At 44.3% G+C, this 26,422-nt stretch overlaps 1 protein-coding gene across 2 annotated transcripts in view; it reads right to left on the reverse strand.

Annotated features, from left to right (window-relative positions):
• The window catches only part of mterf3 (mitochondrial transcription termination factor 3), a 41,787-nt gene that overhangs the window by 10,856 nt on the left and 4,509 nt on the right, over window positions 1–26,422 (reverse strand). Inside the window, exons 4-6 of one of the 2 annotated variants that reach the window (XM_059985237.1) lie at window positions 16,789–16,978; window positions 6,202–6,349; window positions 1,705–1,776 (exon numbers count right to left, since the gene is read on the reverse strand). In XM_059985237.1, the coding sequence (XP_059841220.1) occupies window positions 1,705–1,776; window positions 6,202–6,349; window positions 16,789–16,978 (410 nt within the window). The remainder of the gene's footprint in view (window positions 1–1,704; window positions 1,777–6,201; window positions 6,350–16,788; window positions 16,979–26,422) is intronic. The other variant, XM_059985242.1, reaches the window with a different exon arrangement.

The following is a 26,422-nucleotide window of genomic DNA, read 5'->3' on the forward strand; positions in this document are numbered from 1 at the left end:
CCCGAGATCTTTGGGCACAGAGCTCAGAAAAAGAAAAGCAATGGACTTTTAACATCGTAAACCAGCGAGTTGTTTGTTATGTCTCCCCTCCTGCTGTGAAATGGAGACACCTCTTTCTCCCTTATTACAGAGGGAGAGCGCCTGTGGTATGTTGAATTATCGAGTGAACAAGCAGTTTTTGTAGTAACTGCGTGTCTGTGTCTTTGCTGTTGCTTTGCTCACACTTGAGTGCTCGGTGGGGGGGGGTGCTGATGCGTTTTTTTTGCTGGTGGGGAGGGGGGATTGGTGCTTGCTGTTGCTTATGCGTGGGAGGGAGGGGAGCTGGGGTGGGGGGGCTTTGGGGTTCTAACATTTAACTGTCGTTCATTCCCTGAGGCCACTCCTCTGGATGGTTGTGAATAAAAAAACTTTTCAGGATGTATATTGTATACATTTCTCTGACATAAAATGTACCTTTGAAACCTTTGTTGCCAGTGACTCGAGGTGTTCCTCAGGGGTCAGTATTGGGACCACTGCTTTTCACATTGTTTGTCAATGATCTGGATAATGGAATTGATGACTATGTGGCAAAGTTTGCGAATGATACGAAGATAGGTGGAGGGGTAGGTGGTGCTGAGGAAGCAATGTGGTTGCAGCAGGACTTAGACTAAGGAAGAATGGGCAGAAAAGTGGCAGATGGAATACAGTGTTGGGAAATGTATGATAATGCATTTGGTAAAAGATTAAAGTGCAGAATAAGCAGTTCAGCCAGTTGCGAAGTGAATCTGCAAGGAGCTTTGAGACAGGACAGGAGGTCCCAGCACGTGATTACTGAGAAGACAGGTGGGCACCTGGTGGGAAAGCTACAAGAACTGGATCACTCACATACAAAGTAGATGCTGGAGATCAGACACGGAGATGTTATGTCAACCAGGTACTGAATGCTCAATCAAAGAAGACACCTGAGCTGACTGAATCCAACAAGATGGACACATGACAGTCACTGGACTTCCCTCTCAGTGATGACATCACTGACAGCAACATGACACCAGAAACTGAGAACATTGTCTTAGACAAGACACCTACCAAACCCGATGCCACTCCACAGGTCCACAGGGGTTTCCTGAAAGAAACAGAGAGCCACCCAAAGGTCTGTATAGTGGTCAGTTATGGACTGTTATTGTGAAAGCATGTTATTTGGAATATGGTTTTATGAAAGGGAAATTGAATGTTTCGTACATAAAGTTTTATGTTGCATTACTATAAAGGGGGAGGATCTATTTCTTTTAGAGCAATGAACCCTCCTAGCACTATATATTGATCTGCTGTCCGTGCATGCACTGTTGTCTACCAGCTAATTGGACTCCAGTGGCTAAATAATGGTACAAGGAGCTTAGAAGGATAGAGGGCTACACACTAGGGAAATTCTAGGCAGTCTCTAGAGTAGGTCACATGGGCAGCACAACATTGTGGGCCGAAGGGCCTGTAATGTGCTGTAAATTTCTATGTCTATAATGTTCCCAAAAATTTGTAAGGCAAGAGATTCTGCAGATGCTGGAAATCCAAAGCAACACAGACAAAATGCTGGAGAAACTCAGCAGGTCAGGCAGCATCTGTGGAAATCAATAAACAGTTGACATTTTGGGCTGAGACCCTTCTTCAGGTCTGGAATGTTATTTGAATCGGATATGACGAAACAGCGATTTTGGGTGAAATTCCACTTACTTTAAGATTTTCTTTCACTGGCTCCAAGCTGTTAGTTAACAATTTGGGGAGTCGAGTGACCAGGTCACGTGTCTGGGAAAGGATAAAGGACACATTACTAAAATCATCATTTTAAATGAGAGGAAAAGCAAAACTCTTTCCAGATGTACCGTGGAGAGTGTTCTAACCAGCTGCATCACTGTCTGGTACGGAGGGGCCACTGCACAGGATTGGAAAAAGCTGCAGGGAGTTGTAAATTCAACCAGCTCCATCATGGGCACCAGGGTCCCCAGCACCAGATATTTTCAAAAGGCGACACCTCAAAAAGGCAGCATCTGTTATGAACCCCCATCACCCAGGACATGCCCACATCTTATTGCCACCAGCAGGTAGGAGGTACAAGGGCCTGAACACATACCCTCAATGATTCAGGAACAGCTGAGATTTCACGTGAGTTTTTTTCAACAATGGCTTTCTCTTTGCCACTCTCCCATAAAGCTGTGACTGGTGAAGCACCCGGGCAACAGTTGCTGTATGTACAGTCTCTCCCATCTCAGCCACTGAAGCTTGTAACTCCTCCAGAGTTGTCATAGGTTTCTTGGTGGCCTCCCTCACTTGTCCCCTTCTTGCACGGTCACTCAGTTTCTGAGGACAGCCTGCTCTAGGCAGGTTTATAGATGTCACGAAGAAAGAGTGAGGAGGTCCTGAAGAGTGAGTATAGAGAGCTTGGTAGGAAGTTAAGAAGTAGGACCTCGAAGGTGATAATCTCAGGATTGCTACCTGTGCCACGTGCCAGTGAGGGTAAGAGTAGGATGCTCTGGAGGATGAACACGTGGCTGAGGAACTGGTGTAGGGGGCAGGGTTTCAGTTTTCAGGATCATTGGGACCTCTTCTGGGGCAGGTGGGACCTGTGCAAGAGAGATGGGTTACACCTGAACTACAAGGGGACCAATATTCTTGCAGGGAGGTTTGCTAGTGTTATTGGGGAGGGTTTAAACTAGATTTGCAGGGGGATGGGAACCAGAGTGCCAGAGTAGATAGTGGAGCGGGGATGAAAATAAATGATGTTAAAGGTTCATGCAAAGTCACAAATAGAAGGGTTGTGTGTGGTGGTAATAATCTTCTGAGGTGTGTATATTTCAATGTGAGGAGTATTGTGGGAAAGGCTGATGAGCTGAGGGCCTGGATCGACACATGGAATTATGACATCATAGCCATTACTGAAACTTGGCTACAGGAGGGGCAGGACTGGCAGCTCAATGTTCCAGGGTTCCGATGTTTCAGACGTGATAGAGGCAGAGGGATGAAGGGTGGGGGAGTGGCTTTGCTAGTCAGGGAAAATGTTACAGCAGTGCTTCGCCAGGACAGATTAGAGGGCTTGTCTACCGAGGCCATATGGGTGGAGCTGAGAAACAGGAAAGCTATGACCACATTAATGGGGTTGTATTATAGACCACCCAATAGTCAGCGAGAATTGGAGGAGCAAATCGGCAGAGAGATAACAGACAACTGCAGGAGACAGAAAGTTGTGATAGTAGGGGATTTTAATTTAGTAGTGGATGATAGCTCATTTTGTTCCGTTGTTTAAAAAAAGGCTCTAAAAGTAATCCCGGAAATTATAGGCCGGTAAGTTTAACGTCCGTAGTAGGTAAATTATTGGAAGGAATACTAAGAAATAGGATCTACAAGTATTTAGATAGACAGGGACTTATTAGGGAGAGTCAACACGGCTTTGTGCGTGGTAGGTCATGGTTAACAAATCTATTAGTTTTTCGAGGAGGTTACAAGGAAAGTGGATGAAGGGAAGGCAGTGGATGTTATATACATGGACTTCAGTAAGGCCTTTGACAAGGTCCCACATGGGAGGTTAGTTAGGAAGATTCAGTCGCTAGGTATACATGGAGAGGTATTAAATTGGATTAGACATTGACTCAATGGAAGAAGCCAGAGAGTGGTAGTGGGGGATTGCTACTCTGAGTGGAGGCCTGTGACTAGTGGTGTGCCACAGGGATCAGTGCTGGGTCCATTGTTATTTGTCATCTATATCAATGATCTGGATGATAATGTGGTAAATTGGATCAGCAAATTTGCTGATGATACAAAGATTGGAGGTGTAGTGGACAGTGAGGAAGGTTTTCAAAGTTTGCAGAGGGATTTGGACCAGCTAGAAAAATGGGCTGAAAAATGGCAGATGGAGTTTAATGCGGACAAGTGTGAGGTATTGCACTTCGGAAGGTCAAACCAAGGTAGAACATACAAGGTAAATGGTAGGACACTGAGAAGTGCAGTAGAGCAGAGGGATCTGGGAATACAGATACAAAATTCCCTAAAAGTGGCCTAACAAGTAGATAGGGTAGTAAAGAGAGTTTTTGGTACATTGGCCTTTATAAATCAAAGTATTTTTGTCCCTCTTCCCTCCGGGAGAAGGTTCAGGAGCTTGAAGACGCGTACGGCCAGGTTTCGGAACAGCTCCTTTCCAACTGTGATAAGACTGCTGAACGGATCCTGACCCGGATCTGGGCCGTACCTTCCAAATATCCAGACTTGTCTCTCATTTTTGTTTTGCACTACCTTACTTTCCCTTTTCTATTTTTTTTACTTTTATGATTTATAATTTAAAATTTTTATTATATTTACTATCGATTTGCACTCCAGGGAGCGCGAAGCGCAGAATCAAATATCGCTGTGATGATTGTATGCTCTAGTGTCAATTGTTTGGCAACAAAGTAATGAAGTATTGAGTATGCGAGTTGGAATGTTATGGTGAGGTTGTATAAGGCATCGGTGAGGCCGAATTTGGAGTATTGTGTGTAGTTTTGGTCACCAAATTACAGGAAGGATATTAATAAGGTTGAAAGAGTGCAGAGAAGGTTTACAAGGATGTTGCCGGGACTTGAGAAACTGAGTTACAGAGGAAGGTTGAATAGGTTAGGACTTTATTCCCTGGAGCGTAGGGGAATGAGGGGAGATTTGATAGAGGTGTATAAAATTATGATGGGTATAGATAGAGTGAATAAAAGCAGGCTTTTTCCACTGAGGCTAGGGGAGAAAAAAAAAACAGGGGACATGGGTTAAGGGTGAAGGGGGAAAAGGTTAAAGGGAACATTAGGGGGGCTTCTTCACACAGAGAGTGGTGGGAGTGTGGAATGAGATGCCAGATGAAGTGGTGAATGCGGGCTCACTTTTGACATTTAAGAAAAACTTGGACAGGTATATGGATGAGAGGGGTTTGGAGGGATATGGCCTAGGTGCAGGTCAGTGGGACTAGGCAGAAAAATGGTTCGGCACAGCCAAGAAGGGCCAAAAGGCCTGTTTCTGTGCTGTAATGTTCTATGTTCTATGTGCCATATTCTTTCCATTTCTTGATTATTGACTTAACTGTACTCCGAGGGATATTCAATGTCTTGGATATTTTCCTCTATCCATCTCCTGACTTGTGCTTTTCAATAACATTTTCGTGAAGTTGCTTGGAGTGTTCTTTTGTCTTCGTGGTGTCGTTGTTGCCAGGACACTGACTCACCGGCAGTTGGACCTTCCAGACACAGGTGTATTTTTACTACAATCAATTGAAACACTGTGACTGCACACAGGTGATCTCCATTTAACTAATTATGTGCTTCTGAAACCAACTGGCTGCACCAGTGATGATCTGGTGTGTCATATTAAAGGAGGGGGTGAATACTTATGCAATCAATTAGTTTGTGTTTTATATCTATTTAATTTAGATCACTTTGTAGAAATCTGTTCTCACTTTGATAGCAAAGAATCTTTACCTGTTGATCAGTGTCAAAGAAAGCTAAATTAAATCCACAGTGATTCAATATTGTAAAAAAATAAAACATGAGGATTTTTTATAGGTACTGCGTGTTTGTATGTGTACACACACACACACACACACACACAAATAAATAAGCTGGGCTCCAGGATTGGGATAGAAAGAGAAGTTACATGAAGTCTCATTCAAGTAGCTAGACATAGAACACTGCAGCACAGAAACTGGTCCTTCAGCCCATCTAATCTGTGATAAATTATAATTCTGTCTAATTCCATCACCCTGCACTTGGACTGTCATACCCCTCCCATCCATGTACTTATCCAAATTTCTCTTAAATGTTGAAATTGAACCTGCATTGACCACTTCCTCTGGCAGCTCATTCCACACTCACACCATCCTCTGAGTAAAGAAGTTCCCTTTCAATATTTTGCCGTCACCCCTAACCCGTGGCCTCGCATTCTGGTCTCACCAATACCAGCATGTTTGCATTTACCCTGTCTGTACCTCTCATAATTATGTATATCTCTATCAAATCTCCCCTCATTCTCTTACACTCCAGGGAATAAAGTCCTAACCTATTCAAACTTTCCCAAAACTGACCTGACAACATCCACCATCCCTCAGGCATCTGACTCCAGTTCTACAGTGAATGCCTGCGAGGAAATGAATCTCAGGGGTGTATATGGTGACAGATACGTAGTTTGATAATAAATTTACTTTGAAGTGAGAAGTTGTGCACTTACCTTTTGTGTACTTAGCTGCAGTTCTTTCTGGTAGAATCCCAGTCTGTTGTCCAGTCTTTCCACACTGAAATTCAACAAGTAAGGAGCTGCTGACACCATCCGTGAAATGGCTTCTTTGCTGAATTTCTGAGATTGCAGATAATGTACTCTGAAAGGGAAAAGCACATACTTTCTTAAAAGACTCACATGACAAAACCGACTGTGATTTATATCGGCACAGCTAGAAATTTGTATATACAAATTGAATCATACTACATCTAGTACAATACACTGTTCTTACACAGCACGTTGTAAAGAAACATTATTTTATTTATTCTATTTGGAGACACAGTGTGGAACAGGCTTCTTCTGTCCACCCACTGAGCTGCCCGGCCCTTTTTAACCCTAACCCAACCACAGGGCAATTTACAATGACCGATTAACCTACTAACTGGTACATCTTTGGACCATGGGGAGGCAACCGGAGCACCCAGAGGAAACCCATGCGCACAGTGGGCACCAGAATTGAACGTCCTGATCTGTAATAGCGTCATGTTAACCACTTCAGTACCGTGAGACTTCGTGGTGCAGAAACCTTTCTCGTAAATAATAACAAATATCAGGATATCATATTGATAACATAAATAATTATAAATACCTAATACTAATTAATAAAATGTTATATAATGCTTTGTAGCTATAAAGACATAATTAAAAGTTTACTTAGCCAAGTTTTTGAACAGCTGTTATGTATGATAGGATTATTCAATGGCTTTAATATTAGTACTAATATTACTACCAGCACAACTATTTTACATTCATGTTTATTTTTTTCTGAAGTGTCACCGGTATTTCACGGAACTATCACGACAGGATGGTGGGGCAGAGATACGTCTGTACCAAGGGAAGTGTAAGCGCTCCTACATAAGAACATAAGAAATAGGAGCAGGAGTTGGCCATCCGGCCCATCGAGCCTGCCCCGCCATTCAATAAGATCATGGCTGATCTGACCGTAAACTCAGCTCCATCTACCTGCCTTTTCCCCAAAACCCTTAATTCCCCTATTATGTAAAAATCTATTTAACTGTATCTTAAATATATTTAGTGAAGAAGCCTCAACTGCTTCCCTGGGCAGAGAATTCCACAGATTCACCACTCTCTGGGAAAAACTTTCTCCTCATCTGTCCTAAATCTTCTCCCCCTAATCTTCAGGCAATGTCCCCTAGTTCTAGTCTCACCTAGCAATGGAAACAACTTTTCTATCTCTATCATATCCCTCTTTCAAAATTCTGTATTTTTCTATAGGATTCTCTCTCATTCTTCTGAATTCCAGTGAGTACAGTCCCAGATGACTCAATCGCTCCCCATAAGTTAACCCTTCATCCCTGGAATCTACCTGGTGAACCTCCTCTGCACCGCCTCCAAAGCCAGTATATCCTTCCTCTGGTGTGGAGACCAGAACTGCACACAGTACTCCAGGTGCGGCCTCACCAGTACCCGGTATAGTTGCAGCATGACCTCCCTGCTCTTGAATTCAATCCCTCTAGCAATGAAGGCCAACATTCTGTTTGCCTTCTTAATAACCTGTTGCACCTGCAAGCCAACTTTTTGCTATTCATGAACAAGCACTCCCAAGTCCCTCTGCACAACAGCATGCTGCAATCTTTCACCATTTAAATAATAATCTGCTCTTCTATTATTCCTTCCAAAGTGGATGATCTCACATTTACCAACGTTGTATTCCATCTGCCAGACCTTGGCCCACTCACTTAACCTATCTATGTCCCTCTGCAGACTCTCCACACCCTCTGTACAATTTGCTTTTCCACTCAGTTTAGTGTCATCAGCAAATTTTGCTACGCTACCCTCAGTCCCCTCTTCCAAATCATCAATGTAAATGGTAACCAGCTGCGGGCCCAGCACCGTCCCCTGCAGCACCCCACTCACCACTGACTGCCAACCGGAGAAACATCCATTTATACCAACTCTCTGCCCTCTATTGGTTAACCAATCCACTATCCACGCCAATACACTTCCTCTGACTCCATGCATCTATATCTTATTTATAAGTCTCTTGTGCAGCACCTCATCGAACGCCTTCTGGAAATTCAAGTATATGACATCCACCTGTTCCCCTCTATCCACTGCACTCATTATGTCCTCAAAGAACTCCAGAAAGTTGGCAAACAGGACCTGCCCTTTCTGCATCCTTGCTGCATCTGTCTAATGGAACAACTCCTTTCTAAATGTTTCACCATTTCTTCCTTAATGACAGCTTCAAGCACTTTCCCGAACAGATGTTAAGCTAACTGGCCTATAGTTGTCCGTCTTTTGCCTACACCCTTCTTTAAAAAGTGGCGTGACATTTGCTGTCTTCTAATCTGCTGGGACCTGCCCAGAGTCTAGAGAATTTTGGTAAATGATTACCAACACATCTATTATTACCTCCACCAATCCGCCAATCCCATTAGGACCAGGGGACTTAACTACCTTCAGGCTCTCTAGTTTGCTCATCTCTGTCTCTTTAGTGACAGTGATTTTATCAAGGTCCTCACCTCCCATTTCATCCATAACATCATTCTTTGGCATATTAGACGTGTCCTCCACCGTGAAGACCGACACAAAATAGCCGTTCAATGCCTCAGCCATTTCCTTATCACCCAATATTAATTTCCTCTTCTCGTCTTCCAAGGGACCTATGTTGACTTTAGCTACCCTCTTCCGCTTTATATATTGTATTTATAAAAACTTTTGCTATCTGCTTTTATATTTTGTGCTAATTTATTTTCATTCTCTATCTTTCCTTTCCTTATTTCTTGTTCAGTTGTTTTCTGTTGCTTTTTAAAGTTTTCCCAATCCTCCAGTCTCCCACTACTCTTTGTGACTTTGTACACGAGCTTTTAATTTGATACTATCTTTTACTTCCTTAGTTATCCAGGGCCAGCTCTCCCCACACTTACTGTCCTTACTTTTGACTGGAATATACTTCTGTTGAGCGCTGTGAAAAATCTCTTTGAACGTATTCCACTGTTCCTCAATTGTCCTACCAAATAGCCTGTGCTCCCAATCTACATTAGCCAACTCCTCCCTCATCCCGTTGTAGTCTCCCTTGCTCAAGCATAATGCACTAGTTTTAGATTTAACTATTTCATCCTTCATCTGTATGTGAAATTCAATTGTACTGTGATCACTCTTTCCAAGAGGATCCCTGACTACAAGATCGTTAACCTTACTTGTCTCATTGCACAGGACTAGATCTAAGATAGTATTTTCCCTTGTAGGTTCACTGAAATGCAGCTCAAGAAAGCCATCACGGATGCATTCTATGAAGTCCTCCTCAAAATTTCCTTAACCAACCTGATTCACCCAATCTATGTGGAAGTTAAAATCCCCCATGACAACTGCCGTTCCATCCTTACAAGCCTCAGTTATTTCTTGGTTAATCACCTCTGCCACTGCAATATTTTTATTAGATGGCCTATAGACAACTCCCACCAGTGATTTTTTCCCTTTACTTTTCTCAATCTCTACCCAGATGGACTCGACATTCTGCTCCGTAGATGTTATATCATCTCCCACAATCGCCCTGATCTCATCCCTAATCAAGAGCGCCACCCCACCTTCTCTGCCGTCCTGTCTATCTTTCCGTATTACCTGATACCCTTGGATATTTAATTCACAGTCGTCTTCACCTTGCAACCAGGTTTCTGTAATGGCCACTAAATCATATGCCTTGGTACTGATCTGTGCCACAAGTTCACTAACCTTGTTTCTAATATAACGGGCATTTAGATAAAGTGCCCCTATACTCATTATCCTTTTAGAATCTAGTGACCTTCACGATTTTTGCTTTTTACTTTTATGCACTCTACTCTTACTTTTTTCTTCACTAACTCTACGTTTGGTGTCTGCATCACTTGTCTCTTCTTTTCTGTGTGAGTTTCCCTCCCTTTGCCATATTTTAAATAATATGGTTTAAATAAATGCCCAATATCCTTCCCTCCGCTAGCCTGCAGGTTACCCTTGGACAAGGTGCTTACCCTGTTGCTCCCCCAACCCCCGATCAGGGTCACATGAAGCCATGGGAGCAGCATCACAAGCCTTGGTTATGTGGCCACTGACGCCAGGCAGACCATCTCTGATAATGGCTGGGGTCACCCGCTGGCCAGAATGAAGCAAAAGCAAACCTCTTCTGCAGAAGAGAAACTGCCAAATACATTCATGGCCACGGAAAGACTATGATTTCCCACGCCATTCGACTCGGCACATAACAACATCAAGACATTGTAGGAGACTGGGTCTCTGTCATCATTAAAAAGGGGGTGAAGGGAAAGAATTATAAAAGAAAGCATAGGAGGGATGTCAGCGGTTTTGTGAATGGTGGGTGTGGTGGTAGAGGAAGATACATTAGGGACAGTAATAAGACTTTAAGGCACATGGATGATGGCAAAATGGAGGGCTATGTAGGAGGGAAGGGGCAGATTGATCTTAGTAGGTTTCAGGTTCAGCACAGCATTGTGGGCTGAAGGGCCTGTACTGTGCTGTAATGTTCTTCCATGCCCAATACCCTATGTAGAATTGCAGACGATGGAAAACCGAAGCCACTGGTTACCCATGGACGTGTGAGGACTTCGGCTAAGGAGATGGGGAAAGAAAAAGCAGAACTACCCAAGCTCAAGAGTTGAAGGATCGGGGAGAAAGTTCATTGATACACAAACTGATTTCAATAGTTGGCTCTGGAGATATTGAAAGGTCTGAATGGTAGATGTGGAGAGAGGACGTTTCCGAGAGTAGGGGAGTCTAGGACCAGAGAGCACAGCCTCAGAATAGAATGGAGGAGAAGAGGAGTGGTGAATCTGTGGAATTCATGGCCACAGACAGCTGTGAGACCAAGTCATTGGGTATATTTAAAACAGTGTGTGAACATGCAGCCTGGAGGGGTGGCAATGGTGCCAACACCCTCAAATCTAAACACCCATTTTATTGACGTATTTGAGATTCCAGCTCTTCAATCTACGCTGCCTAGCAATCCCCGATTTCAGAAGGCCTTTGATAAGGTGCTGTACATGAGGCTGTTTACCAAATTAAGAGCCCATGGCATTACAAGAAAGTTACTGACATGGTTAGAGCACTGGCTGATTGATAGGAAGCAGTGAGTGGGAATAAAAGGATCCGTAGAACCATAGAACACTACAGCACAGTACAGGCCCTTCAGCCCTCCATGTTGTGCTGACCCATATAATCCTTAAAAAAAAGTACTAAACCCACACTACCCATTAACCCTCCATTTTACTTTCATCCAAGTGCCTGTCCAAGAGGCTCTTAAATACCCCTAATGTTTTAGCCTCCACCACCATCCCTGGCAAGTCATTCCAGGCACTCACAACCCTCTGTGTAAAAAACTTACCCTTGATGTCTCCCCTAAACTTCCCTCCCTTAATTTTGTACCTATGCCCCCTGGTGATCCTTGTCTGGTTGGCTGCCACTGACTAGTGATGTTTCACAGGAGTTGGTGTTCAGACAACTTTATGCTGTACATCAATGATTTAGATGAAGGAATAGATGGCTTTGGTGCCAAATTGGCAGATGATATGAAAACTGGTGGAGGGGCAGGTAGTGTTGAGGAAACAGGAAGGCTGCAGGACTTGGACAGATGAGGAGAATGGGCAAGAGAATGGCAAATGAAATACAATGTTGGAAAATGCATGGTCGTGCACTTTGGTAGGAGAAGTAAATGTGCGGACTATTTTCTAAATGGGGAGAAAGTCCAAATATCTGAGGTGTTAAGGGACTTGGGAGTCCTTGTGCAGAACACCCTGAAGATTAATTTGCAGATAGAGTCGGTGGTGAGGAGGCAAATACAATGTTAGCATTCATTTCACAAAGTTGAGGCTACAAGAGCAGGGATGTGATGCTGAGGCTTCATAGGCACTGGTGAGGCCTCACCTTGAGTATTCTGAAAAGTTTTGGGCTCCTCATCTAAGAAAAGATGTGCTGGCATCGGAGAGGGTCCAGAGGAGGTTCACAAGGAATTCCGGGATTGAAAGGGTTATCATACGAGGAACGTTTGATGGCTCTGGGTCTGTACTCACTGGAATTTAGATGGATTAGAAGGGATCTCATTGAAACATTTTGAATGTTGAAAGTTCTAGACAGGGTGGATATGGAAAGGATGTTTCTCATGGTTGGAGAGTCTCGAACAAGAGGGCACAGCCTCAGGAAAGAGGGATGTCCATTTAAAACAGAGATGCGGAGACATTTCCTTAGCCAGAGGGTGGTGAATTTGTGGAATTTATTACCACAGGCAGCTGTGGAGGCTAGGTCGCTGGGCATATTTAAGGTAGAGATTGAAAGATTTTTGATTGGAAACAGCATCAAAGGTTACAGGAAGAAGGCCAGGCAGCTGAACTGAGCCGGGGGAGAAAAGGATCAGCCGTGATTGAATGGTGGAGCAGACTCAATGGGCCAAATGGTCTAATTCTGCTCCATTGTCTTATGGTCTTATGGTCCAAATCAGGTTGGTGCTGGATTCCAGGAGGGGGAATTTCTAGAGTTGCTGTGAGGTGGCTTTTTAGAGCAGCTCATGATTGTGCCCTCTGGAGGATTAACTATTCTTGATCGGGTGCTGTGCAAAGAACCAGAATTCATTGGAGAGCTTAAGATAAAAGGACCCTTAGGGGCATGTAATCATATGATCAAATTCACCCTGAAAACTGAAAAGGAGAAGCTGAAGTCAGTATTACAGTGAAGTAAAAGAAACTACAGAGGCACGAGAGAGGAGTTGGACAGAATTGATTGTAGGAGAACACTGTCAAGGATGATGGCAGAGCGGCAATGGCTGGAATTTCTGGAAGGCACAGGATATATACAGGCAGTCCCTGAGTTACGAACATCCGACTTACGGACAACTCGTACTTACAAACTGAGGAAGAACGCCATCCGCCATTTTAAGTTGGGTCGTGACGCAGTCCGCCATTTTAAGTCATTGCTGTTGACAGTGTGTTGAGTGTTTAACTTTGTATTTGGCTTAAATTTTTCTTAGTAAAATTCACCCTGACCCCGCGCCCCCCGTTCCGGTCGGCTGGTTGCGCAGTGAGATCAGCGCCGGGCTGGAGAACGGAAGTTCCCGAGTTCAATCTAGTGGCAGAACGCTCCATGCCAGGTTGATGTCGATCCAGTGACTCCCGTATCATCCGTGCCGGGTTGATGTCTTGATCTCGACCTCCTTAAAAAAACACTGCCACCTCCAGTTTAAATTCCCACACTGAATATTGTGGAGGATCAAATACCCAAACCCAGCACAGCCCCCACTTCTACCATTTGACCTGTCTCAGTGCAGTGGTCCTTAGGACCCAGTGGACCTCGGGACCCGCCGCCCGCAGTGTTTCTGTTCCATTGATGGGAAGAGATCGCAATTGAAAATAAAGTGGAAATAATAAAGCGATCGGAAAGAGGTGAAATACCATTGGTCATTGGAAAAGCGTTAGGCTACGTCAGTCAACAACCCGAACAATTTTAAAGGATAAAGTGAGAATAATGGAGCATGTGAAAGGCTCTGCCCCGATGAAAGCTACAATTATTATTAAGCAACGCAGTGGTTTAATTATAGGAATACATACGTTTCTTAAGTGTTTTATATGCACAGAAAGGTAAAATATATACTACATACTAAGAAAAATGTTTAACTAACTGACGCTAAATAATACCGGATGTACTTGTTCTGACGTACGTACAAATCCGACTTAAAGATGGACTCGGGAACGGAACTCATACGTAACCCGGGGACTGCCTGTATTTAGATTCCCAGAAGGCCTTGACAAGGTGCCACACAAGGCTGCTTAATGAGTTAAGAGCCCATGGTATTACAGCAGATTCTAGCATGGATAAATCAGTAGCTGATTGGCAGGAGGCAAACAGTGGGAATAAAGGGAGCCTTTTCTGACTGGCTGCCAGTGACGAGTGGTGTTCCACAGGGTCTGTGTTAGGACCAATTCCTTTTACGTTATATACCAATGATTTGGATGATGGAATTAATGGCTTTGTAGCAAATTTATAAATACAAATACTTTATTGTCACCAAACAATTGCTACTAGAACGTACAATCATCACAGTGATATTTGTTTCAGCGCTTCGCGCTCCCTGAAATACAAATCGAAGTAAATATAATAAAAATTTAAATTATAAATCATAATTAGAAAATAGAAAAGGGAAAGTAAGGTAGTGCAAGTCAGGTCTGGATATTTGGAAGTAATGGCCCAGATCCAGGTCAGGATCTGTACAGCAGTCTTATCACAGTTGGAAAGAAGCTGTTCCCAAATCTGGCTGTATGAATCTTCAAGCTCCTGAACCTTCTCCCGGAGGGAAGAGGGACAAAAAGTGTGTTGGCTGAGTGGGTCGTCCTTGATTATCCTGGCAGGACTGCTCCGACAGCGTGTGGTGTAAAGTGAGCCCAAGGATGGAAGATTGGTTTGTGTGATGTGCTGGGCTATGTTCACGATCTTCTGCAGCTTCTTCCAGTCTTGGACAGGACAACTCTGTGATGCACCCTAGAAGAATGCTTTCTACGGTGCACCTATAAAAACTAGTGAGGGTTTTTGGGAACAGGCCAAATTTCTTCAGCTTTCTCAGGAAATAAAGGCACTGGTGGGCCTTCTCGGCAGTGGACTCTGCTTGGTTAGACCAAGTCAGATCATTTGTGATATTCACCCCGAGGAACTTAAAGCTTCTGACCTGTTCCACCTGCGCACCACCGATGTAGATGGGGTCATGCGGTTCACTACTCCTTCTGAAGTCAACAACCAATTCCTTCATCTTGCTGACTTTGAGGGGTAGGTTATTATCTTTGCATCATGCCACCAGGTTCTTAATTTCCTCTCTGTACTCAGACTCATCATTACCCGAGATGCGGCCTACAAAATATTGAGTTCGATGGAAACTTGGCTACACAATCATGGGTGTACAATGAGTACAGCAGGGGGCTGAGTACACAGCCTTGCGGGGCACCGGTGCTCAGAGTGATTGTAGAGGAGAGCTTGTCCCCTATCTTTACAGCCTGGGTCCTGTCTGTGAGGAAGTTGAAGATCCAGCTGCAGATCTGAGTGCTGAGACCCAGGTTCCGGAGCTTAGGAATCAGTTTGTTTGGAATGATGGTATTAAAGGCAGAGCTGTAGTTGATGAAAAGGAGCCTTACATATGTGTCTTTATTCTCCAGGTGTTCTAAGGAGGAATGTAGTGCCAGAGAGATGGCATCTGCTGTTGACCTGTTGCTCTGATTTTGCAGACGACATGAGGATAGATGGAGGGACAAGTAATTTTGAGGAAGAAGAGAGTCCACATTGAGACTTAAAACAGATTAGGAGAATGGGCAAGGAAATGGCAGATGGAATACAGTGTCGGGAAGTGTACAGTCATGCACTGGTAGAAGAAATGAAAAGGTTGACTGTTTTCTAACTGGAGAGGAAATCCAAAAAACAAAGGTGCAAAAGGACTTTTGTGCAGGTTTCCCTGAAGGTTAATTTACAGATTGAGTATGTGGTGAGCAAAACAATGTTAGCATTCGTTTCAAGAGGACTAGAATTTTAATGCAAGGATGTACTGCTGAAACTTTATAAAGCACTGGTGAGGCCTCCCTTGGAGTGACGTGAGCAGGTTTGGGTCCCTTACCTCAGGAAGGCTGTGCTGAAACTGGAGCGGGTTCAAAGGAGGTTCACGAAAATTATTCTAGAATTGAATGGCTTGTCATATGAAGAGCTTTTAATGGCTCTGGGACTGTATTCACTGGAACTGAGAAGAACGAGGGGTGACCTCATTGAAACCTATCGAATGTTGAAAGGCCATGATAGAGTGGATGTGGAGAGGATGTTTCCTAGGGTAGGAGAGCCTTACACCAGAGTACACAGCATCGGAATGGGGGGGGGGGTCCTTTTAGAACAGAGATGAGGAGGAATTTCTGTAGCCAGAGAGTGATAAATCTGCGAAATTCTTTGCCACAGACAGCTGTGGAGGCCAATTCTTTAGGTATATTTAAGGCAAAGTTTGATTGATTCTTGATTGGTCAGGGTATAGCGCGATACAATGAGAAGGCAAGAGATTGGGGCTGAGGCGGGAATTGAATCAGCCATTATAAAATGGTGGAGCAGACTCGATGGGCCAAATGGCCTAATTCTGCTCCTATATCTGATGGTCTTATAACTCTGCCGTGGATGTACCCAAGGCCGGCTGCGAAAGGAGGAGTGTTAGACATGGAGGTATCAATGCTATCCCCTAAACCCAGACTAGATGGACTGAAGGGCCTGTTTCTGTGCTGTAGTGTTCTATGGCTCCACAATGTGAAAGCCAGGCCCGGGACGGCGAAGTCTGGTGAGCTTTTGTCCGCAGCCTGCGCCCCAGTAGGGCTGATGGGCTAAGGCAAGTAAGCTGACTAAAAGTCCATCTCCCATATCTCCAGCCACTTGTCAGACCTCTTTGAAATGTGTTCCTCTGTACCTATCAGTTTCCAATGCTCCCAGTCCCATCCAACCTGACCAAGGCCCTGCGTATTCCGGAAAATACTTCCAAGAATATACTAATTCAGTTCTCTCTATTGTTCCCCCAATCTCATTCTTTACCTCTTCTGCAGATTCTCTATGTTCTCGGTTAGAACGAAGGGATTTCGAGTCAGGAACGCTCCAAGAAAATCCTCTTTGACTCCCACATCTTTCAGGAACAGAAGTCGCTCTTTCACATCTCTGTCAAAATCTAGCCGCAACAGCATGTTGGCCACATTGGGTCGCCGTTCTAGTTTAGACAGATCTACACCTGGAATTGTAAATACATGACAGTAAAATGACCACAGATTCAGAGAGGCACATACTGACCACAGAGGCCTAACAACAATTTCTGGCTTTCTAGGGCGTTGGCCAGACCGCATTTGGAGTATTGTGAGCAGCTCTGGACTCCTTATCATTGGCTAGCATTGGAAAGAGTCCAGAGGGTCAAGAATTATTTCACGAATGAAAGGGTGGGCATGTACTCCCTGGAGATTAGAAGAATGGACAAGGGATTTGAAACCTATCACATGGTGTGAGCAGAATCATCTGCAGCTTAATGTGAAAAAGACTAAGGAGCTGGTGGTGGACCTGAGGAGGGCTAAGGCACCGGTGACCCTTCCCATCCAAGGGGTCAGTGTGGACATGGTGGAGGATTACAAATACCTGGGGATACGAATTGACAATAAACTGGACTGGTCAAAGAACACTGAGGCTGTCTGCAAGAAGGGTCAGAGCCGTCTCTATTTCCTGAGGAGACTGAGGTCCTTTAGCATCTGCCGGATGATGCTGAGGATGTTCTATGAGGCTGTGGTGGCCAGTGCTATCATGTTTGCTGTTGTGTGCTGGGGCAGCAGGCTGAGGGTAGCAGACACCAACAGAATCAACAAACTCATTCGTAAGGCCAGCGATGTTGTGGGGGTGGAACCGGACTCTCTGACGGTGATGTCTGAAAAGAGGATGCTGTCCAAGTTGCATGCCATCTTGGACAATGACTCCCATCCACTCCATAATGTACTGGTTAGGCACAGGAGTACATTCAGCCAGAGACTCATTCCACCGAGATGCAACACTGAGCGTCATAGGAAGTCATTCCTACCTGTGGCCATCAAACTTTACAACTCCTCCCTCGGAGTGTCAGACACCCTGAGCCAATAGGCTGGTCCTGGACTTATTTCCACTTGGCATAATTTATTTATTATTATTTAATTATTTATGGTTTTATATTGCTATATTTCTACACTATTCTTGGTTGGTGCGACTGTAACGAAACCCAATTTCCCTCAGGATCAATAAAGTACGTCTGTCTGTCTGTCTGTATGATAGACAATAGAAAATTGGCCCTTCTAGCCAGCACCACCATTCGCTGTGATCATGGCTGATCATACACAATCAGTACCCCGTTCCTGCCCTCTCCCCATATCCCTTGACCCCGCTATCTACAAGAGCTCTATCTAACTCATCTATTGAAAGGAGTGGACATGGAGAGGATACTTCCTATAGTGGGGGGCTTACAACAGAGGGCACAGACTCAGAACACAAGGACATTGCTTTTGAAAAGAGATGAGGTGGAATTTCTTCAGCCAGAGGGTGGAATTCATTGCCACAAACGGCTGTGCAGGCCAAGTCATTGGGTATATTTAAAGTGGACGTTGATAGGGTTTAGATTAGGCAGGGTGTGAAAGGTTACAGGGAGAAGGCAGGAGGATGGAGAATCAGCCCTGATGGAGTTACAGGGAGAAGGCAGGAGAATGGAGAATCAGCCCTGATGGAGTTACAGGGAGAAGGCAGGAGAATGGAGAATCAGCCCTGATGGAGTTACAGGGAGAAGGCAGGAGAATGGAGAATCAGCCCTGATGGAGTTACAGGGAGAAGGCAGGAGAATGGAGTATCAGCTGAGTCACCTGATTCTGCTTCTACATCGCACGCACACAGGTAGGAAGAGGAGCAGGTATTGTTTTCACAAGGAAAGCAAAACGTAACAAAAGAATGAAAAAATAATCACTTCCGCTTCTCAGGTGCCTCAAAGTGAACGGAGAATATTGTCGGCCATTTATAAAGACAATTTTAGACAGACACGTTATAGTGCAATAAAAACTATTTGAATATTCTTAACAAGGCTACCTACAACTGCAGTATGGCGTCAAGCTTTATACCTTTCACACGGGGTGAGATTTCAAATGCCTGCAGCTACTTCAAACAAATGCCTATTAATATAAACATGATTATAAAGCCATAGACACCTGGATGGGGATGCAGAGCAAAGTGGGCTTTTGTTGAAAAAGCCTTAGATTTTGGGGAAATTTGATTTAAGTATTAAAAGTTATGCAGACTATCTGCACTTTATATGTTGGCAGAAAACAAAATACTCAGGACTCAATCAGTAAAAGATTTTTCTTCTCATTCAAGGTTAAACTCGGAATCAAGTTGCCAGTTTGTATGAGGGCAAGTTCACGTTTGATTCCTGGATCATTGGGACCTCTTCTGGGAGAGGTATGACCTGTACAAAAAGGGCGGGTTACACCTGAACCCAAAGGGGTCCAATATCCTAGCGGGAACATTAAATAGAGCTGTTAGGGAGGGTTTAAACTAATTTGGCAGGGGGATGGGAACTGGAGTGATAGAGCTGAGGAAGGGGAAAACAGAAATAAATCAAAGATAGCATGGAACAGAGATGATAGAAAGAATAGGCAGGAGATGAGGCTTAATCAAAGCCAGTGGCATGAATTACAGGGCAATAGAGACATGGTGCAGTTGAAACAGAAAGCAACAAATACTGGACTGAGAGTGTTGTATTTGAATGCACGCAGCATAAAGAATAAAATGGACAATCTTGAAATTCAGCTACAGATTGACAAATATGGCATTGTGGCCATCTCTGAAACTTGGCTGAGGATGGCTACCATTGGGAGCTGAACGTCCGAATTGAAAAGATAGGTTAGTAGGCAGAAGGGGTGGTGTGGCTCTCTTATATAAGAAATATTATTAAATCATTAGAAAAGGATGACATAGGATCGGGAGGTGTAGCGTCTCTATGGGTTGAGTTCAGAAATGGCAAGGGTGAAAGGACCCTAATGCCAGTTGTATACAGGCCTCCAAACAGCAGCCAGGATGTAGATTATAAATTACAACAGGAGATAGAAAAGGCATGTCAGAAGGGCAATGTCATGATAATCGTTGGGGATTTGAACATGAAAGTGGATTGAGAAAACCAGGTCAGTAATGGACCTCGAGAGAGAATTTGTAGAATGTATAAGGAATGTCTTTTTAGAACAGCCTATTGTTGAGCTCAGTAGGGGATCGGCTGTGCTGGATTGGGTGTTTTGCAATGATCTGGAGGTAATAAGAGAGCTTAAGGTTAAGGAACCCTGAGGGAACAGTGACCACAATATGATCGAGTTCACTTTGAAATTTGAGAGGGAAGAAGTAAAATCCAATGTGTCGGTATTTCAGTGGAATAAAGGAAATTACAATGACATGAGAGGGGAACTGGCCAAAATTGACTGGAAAGGGATACTACAGGAAGGACAGCAGAGCAGCAATGGCTGGAGTTTCTGCGAAAAATGAGGGAGGTGCAAGACAGATATATTCCAAATAAGAAGAAATTTTCATAGGGAAGAAGGACACTACCATGGTTGACAAGTGAAGTCAGAGCCAAAGTAAGAGCAAAAGAGAGGGCATACAAGGAAGCCAAAGCTAGTGGGAAGATAGAGGATTGGGAAGCTTTTAAAAACCTGCAGAAGGAAACGAAGAAGGTCATCAGGAAGGAAAAGACGAATTATGAAAGGAAACTGGCGACCAATATCAAAGAAGCTACTAGAAGCTTTTATAAGTATATAAAGGGTAAAAGAGAGTCGAGGGTAGATATAGGACCAATACAAAATGAAGCTGGAGATATTATAATGTGAGACGCAGAGATGGAAGAGGAACTTTATGCATGTGACCTGTTAGCCTGACATCAGTGGTTGAGAAATTGTTGGCATCAATTGTTAGGGATGAGATTACGGAGTACTTGGAGGCACATGACAAGATAGGCCAAAGCCAGCATGGTTTCCTGAAAGGAAAATCCTACCTGACAAACCTACTGCAATTCTTTGAGGAAATTACAAGCAGGGTGGACAAAGCAGATGCAGTAGACGTGGTGTACTTGGATTTTCAGAAGGCCTTTGACAAGGTGCCGCACATGAGGCTGCTTAGCCAGATAAGAGCCCATGGGATTACAGGGGAGTTACTAGCTTGGGTGGAGCATTGGCTGATTGGCAGAAAATAGAGAGTGGGAATAAAGGGATCCTATTCTGGCTGCCGGTTACCAGTGGAGTTCCACAGGGGTCAGTGTTGGGACTGCTGCTTTTTACAATATATGACAATGATTTGGACTATGGTATTAATGGATTTGTGACTAAATTTGCCGATGATACAAAGATAGGTGGAGAAGTAGTTAGTATTGAAAAAAACAGAGAGCCTGCAGAGATTTAGATAGTTTAGGGGAATGGGCAGAGAAGTGGCAAGTTTTGTAAAGTGTATGGTCATGCACTTTGGTGGAAGAAATAAACAGGCAAACTATTATTTAGATGGAGAGAGAATTCAAAATACAGAGATGCAAAGGGACCTGGGAGTCCTTATGCAGGATACCCTAAAGGTTAACCTCCAGTTTGAGTCGGCGGTGAAGAAGGTGAATGCAATGTTGGCATTCATTTCTAGACGTTTAGAATATAAGAGCAGGGATGTGATGTTGAGGCTCTTTAAGACACTTGTGAGACCACACTTGGAGTATTGTGTGCAGTTTTCGGCTCCTTATTTTAGAAAGAATATACTGACATTGGAGAGGGTACAGAGAAGATTCACAAGAATGATTTCAGGAATGAAAGGGTTACTGTATGAGGAATGTCTGGCAGCTCTTGGGCTGTATTCCCTGGAGTTCCGGAGAATGACAGGGGGATCTCATAGAAACGTTCCAAATGTTAAAAGGCCTGAACCGATTAGATATGGCAAAGTTAGTTCCCATGGTAGGGGAGTCTGGGACAAGAAAATATGACTTCAGGATTGAAGGACATCCATTTAGAACAGAGATGCAGAGAAATTACTTTAGTTAGAGGGTGGTTAATCTGTGGAATCTGTTGCCACGAGTGGCTGTAGAGGCCAGGTCATTGGGTGTATTTAAGGCAGAGATTGATAGGTTCTTGATTAGCCAGGGCATCAAAGGGTATGGGGAGAAGGCAGAGGAGTGGGGATGACTGGAAGAATTGGATCAGCCCATGATTGAATGGCAGAGCAGACTCGAAGGGCTGAATGGCCTACTTCTGCTCCTATATCTTATGGTCTTATGATTTTGCCTGTCATTTAACCACACATTGAATACAGCCAAACAAAACAATGTTCTTCAGGTCTAACAGCACTCAGCACATATAGCTACGACAGCAGAAAAAAAGTGTCACAAGTAAAACAAAATTAAATAACGGAGTACTAATTTTTGGAAAAGTTCAAACAACAATAGGATTAATTTCCTGGCTGAGACCATTAACGTTGTTCCAATCGCTAACCATGGTTTGTATAACAGGATAACAACTGGTGCCATCTCCAATAGGATTCGGCCACCAAGACCACCTCATTAGCCTCCACGTCCAGCACTAATTCTGGTGCTCCTCCCCCCTTTTCTTTCTTCTATGGCCTTCTGTCCTCTCCTATCAGATCCCAGCCTCTTCTCCAGTCCGATATCTTTCACAAATCAGCCTCCCAGCTCTTTACTTCATCCCTCCCCTTCCTGGTTTCACCTATCGCCTGGTGTTTCTCTATCCCTTCCCTCAAACTTCTAAACTGACTCCTCAGTTTTTTTTCTGCGGTCCTGTCGAAGGGTTTCGGCCCAAAACGTCAACTGCACTCTTTTCCATAGATGCTGCCTGGCCTGCTGAGTTCATCCAGCATGTTGAATGTGTTGCTTGGATTTCCAGCATCTGCAGATCATCTCTTGTTTGTGACAGGATAAATCCCTGGCTGAGACCATTTACATTGATTCAATCACTAACCAGGGTTTGTACAACAGGATAAGTCCCTGACTAAGACTGTTCACTAACCAGGGTTTGTATCATTGGTTACTTTCTCCTTCCTTACTTATTCTGACTGAATTGTGGATGTGGAATCATTTAGATGGGAATTTTTTTTACTCTAAATTGTGGATGTGGAATCATTTAGTCGGGATAAAGCAGTGGTGGTTGTGGTTGGGGAGGGGTGGGTTACTGAGTGGTGGCATTGATCAGTCTTACTGCTTGGGCAAAGTAACTGTTTTTGTGTCTGGTGGTCCTGGCGTGGACACTGCGCAGCCTCTTCCCTGATGAGACTGGGACAAACAGTCCATGAGCAGGGTGGGTGGGATCCTTCATGTTACTGGCTCTTTTCCAGCACCTTTCTGTCTGTGTGTCCGCAACGGTGGGTAGGCTGGGGCCGGTGATGCATTGGGCAGTTCTGACTACCACCTTCCTGTCTGCCTCAGCAGTTTCTGTTCCAAGCAGTGATTCAGATTGCCAGGAACTATTCAGAACACAGCACAGTACTGGCCCTTCAGCCCTTAATGTTGTGCCGACCTTTTAATCTGCTCTAAGATCAATCTAGCCCTTCCCTCCCACTTTGGGATGTGACTGTACTTGGGTGGGTTTGCAAGCAGGAACTTCGGAACAAGATTAACGTTGAGGAGAACTGGAGGTTTGGGGAATGAGTAGATAATGGTTTTGTTTGTATTATATACAGACTCTGATGTGTAACCAAATGGTGTCAACAACAATCAGACCAAGATACAAGCAGGCGACGAGGCTACTTAGTGTTCAGAAGGCCAATAAAATAACTCAGAACGTTACAGCCCAGCCCAGGGTCCTCAGTCCACAATGTTGTGCCCACCTTCTAACACACTTCAAGGTCAATCCAACCCTCCCATATAATCCTCCATTTCTCTACCATCCATGTGTACATCTAAGAGTTCCTCAAATATCCCTGATGTATCTGTCTGTACCACCACCCCTGGCAGCACATTCCACACAACCACCACTATCTATGTAAAAAAAACTCACCCCGACATCCTCCTGCACTTTCCTCCAATCATCTTAAAATTACTCCCCCTCCTATTATCCTGGGAAAGAGTCTCTGGCTGTCCACTCGATCTATGCCTGTTACCATCTTGTACACTTCTATCAAGTCACCTCTCATCCTCCTTCACTCCAAAGAGAAAAGCCCTCACTTGCGCAACCTACCCCATGTTCTTTAATTCAGGCAGCATCCTGGTAAATCTCCCCTGCACCCTCAAAAGCTTCCATATCCTTCCAAAAATGATGCTCCAAAACTGAACACAATTCCCCAAGGGTGGTCTTACTGGGGTTTATAGAGCTGCGACATTACCTTGAAGCTCTGGAACTCAGTCCCCTGACACCACACTCCTCCTTAACCACTGTGTCAACTTTGAGGGATCTATGTGTGGGGTGAGATCTCCTTAGTGCACCGTGAAGACAAAATTCTGAGGGGTATAGAAAGGGTAAATGCAAGCAGGCTTTTTCCACTGAGTTTGGGTGAGACTTGAACCAGAGGTCATGGGTTAAGGGTGAAAGTGAAATGTTTGAGGGGAACATGAGGGGAAACTTCCTTCACTCAGAGGGTCATGAGCGTGTGGAATGAGCTGCCAGCACAAGTGGTGCATGTGAGCTCGATTTCAACTTTTAAGTGAGTTTGGATAGGTATATGGATGGGAGGGGTATGGAGGGCCATGGTCCAGCTGCAGGTCAATGGGACGAGGCAGACTAATGGTTAGTCTGCATGGACTAGATCGGCCAAAGAGCCTGTTTCTGTGCTTCAGGTTTCTATGACTCCATTAGCCAAGAGGTAATGTTGCAGCTATATAGGACCCTGGTCAGACCCCACTTGGAGTACTGTGTTCAGTTCTGGTTGCCTCACTACAGGAAGGATGTGGAAACCATAGAAAGGGGGCAGATGAGATTTACAAGATGTTGCCTGGATTGGGGAGCATGCCTTATGAGAATAGGTTGAGTGAACTCAGCCTTTTCTGCTCGGAGCGACAGAGGGTGAGAGGTGACCTGATAGAGGTGTATAAGATGATGAGAGGCATTGATCGTGTGGATAGTCAGAGGCTTTTTCCCAGGGTTGAAATGGTTGTCACAAGAGTACACAGGTTTCAGGTGCTGGGGAGTAGGTGCAGAGGAGATACCAGGAGTAAGTTTTTTACTCAGAGAGTGGTGAGTGCATGGAATGGGCTGCCGGCAACAGTGGTGGAGGCAGATACGATACGGTCTTTTAAGAGACTCCTGGACAGGTATGTGGAGCTTAGAAAAATAGAGGGCTATAGGTAATGGTAGGTAATTTCTAAAGTACATGTTCGGTACAGCATTGTGGGCTGAAGGGCCTGTATTGTGCTGTAGGTTTTCTATGTTTCTGTGTTTTTAATTTTATCAGAAAGACTCATCGGACCAGCTGGTCTTTTCCTTTGAGGAAAACACACAAAATGCTGGAGGAACTCAAGAGAGGTGACTTGATAGAAGTGTACCAGGAGTATTTTCTTTGCTGAGGGAGATCTGATAGGGGTGTAACACGCTGCAAGGTTTGACTGCTAATGTAATGGTTTCTCTGTAGCAGCAGTGTTTGGGTTATGACTGGAGATAATGGGGACTTTGGAATGTGCCATCCAATGACAGGCATGTTGTTCTTTAACTTCGGGGTCTTTTGCCGGGCAGAGATGAGGAGAGAAGACGCGAATGGAGAGAGTTGGTAGGCCGCCGGACGGAGTGGACTTGGAGTGAGGGTCCGAGGGTCGGCTACGCCTGGAGGAGGTTGACAGGGAACCAGTGGACTGAACCGTGAGCTCCAACTTTGTGCATTAGACTGTTCTATGAGAGTGGGCCCTTTTCTTCTTTTTGTTTCTTTACTAACCATAGTCAAATTAACAATGATAAAGCTCAAATGTTTAATCGCATATTGTGTTCTGTTTGTTATTTCGTGGTACTAATTTTTAACATCGCACAGCATCCACCCAAACAAGATTTCTTAAGTTTGTCTGGGCCGAGGGCTGTCACCCCCTAGATTAAGCCGCTAACCAAACCGAGTTACAGGGTCTTTTCCCCCAAGGTTAAAATGTCTAATACTACTCCCATCAGGCAGGAGGCTACGTAACATTCATGCCAGGACCACCAGACTCTAAACAGTTAATTTCCCCAAGCAGTAAGGCTGATCTACACCTCCGCCCACTAACTCACCCCTTCACACCCACAACCATCACTACATGGTCGTATCCTGTCAGTGCCACCTTCTGTACAGACACTCCAGTACCAAGCGTCACTTTATGTACATACAATCAGTCTGTGTATCTAAACTCAATTATGTATTTATATTTATGGTGCTTTGATTATTATTACTGTGTTTATATTTTGTGCTGCATCGGATCTGGAGTAACAATTATTTTGTTTTCCTTTACTCTTGTGTAATGAAATGACATTAAACCATCTTGAACAGAATGTATTTAAAGAGAGAGGGGGTAATTTCAAAGGAGATGTGAGGGGCAAGTTTTTTTTTTACACACAGAGTGGTGGGTACCTGGATTGTGGTGTTTGAGGTGGGGGTAGACATAGATACATCAGGGACTTGTAAGAGACGTTTAGATAGACACACGAATGTGAGGGAAATGGAAGGACATGGACATTGTGCAGGCAGAGGGGATTAGGTAGTT

The sequence above is a fragment of the Hypanus sabinus genome, chromosome 1, assembly GCF_030144855.1.
Source record: "Hypanus sabinus isolate sHypSab1 chromosome 1, sHypSab1.hap1, whole genome shotgun sequence".
Taxonomy (NCBI): domain Eukaryota; kingdom Metazoa; phylum Chordata; class Chondrichthyes; order Myliobatiformes; family Dasyatidae; genus Hypanus; species Hypanus sabinus.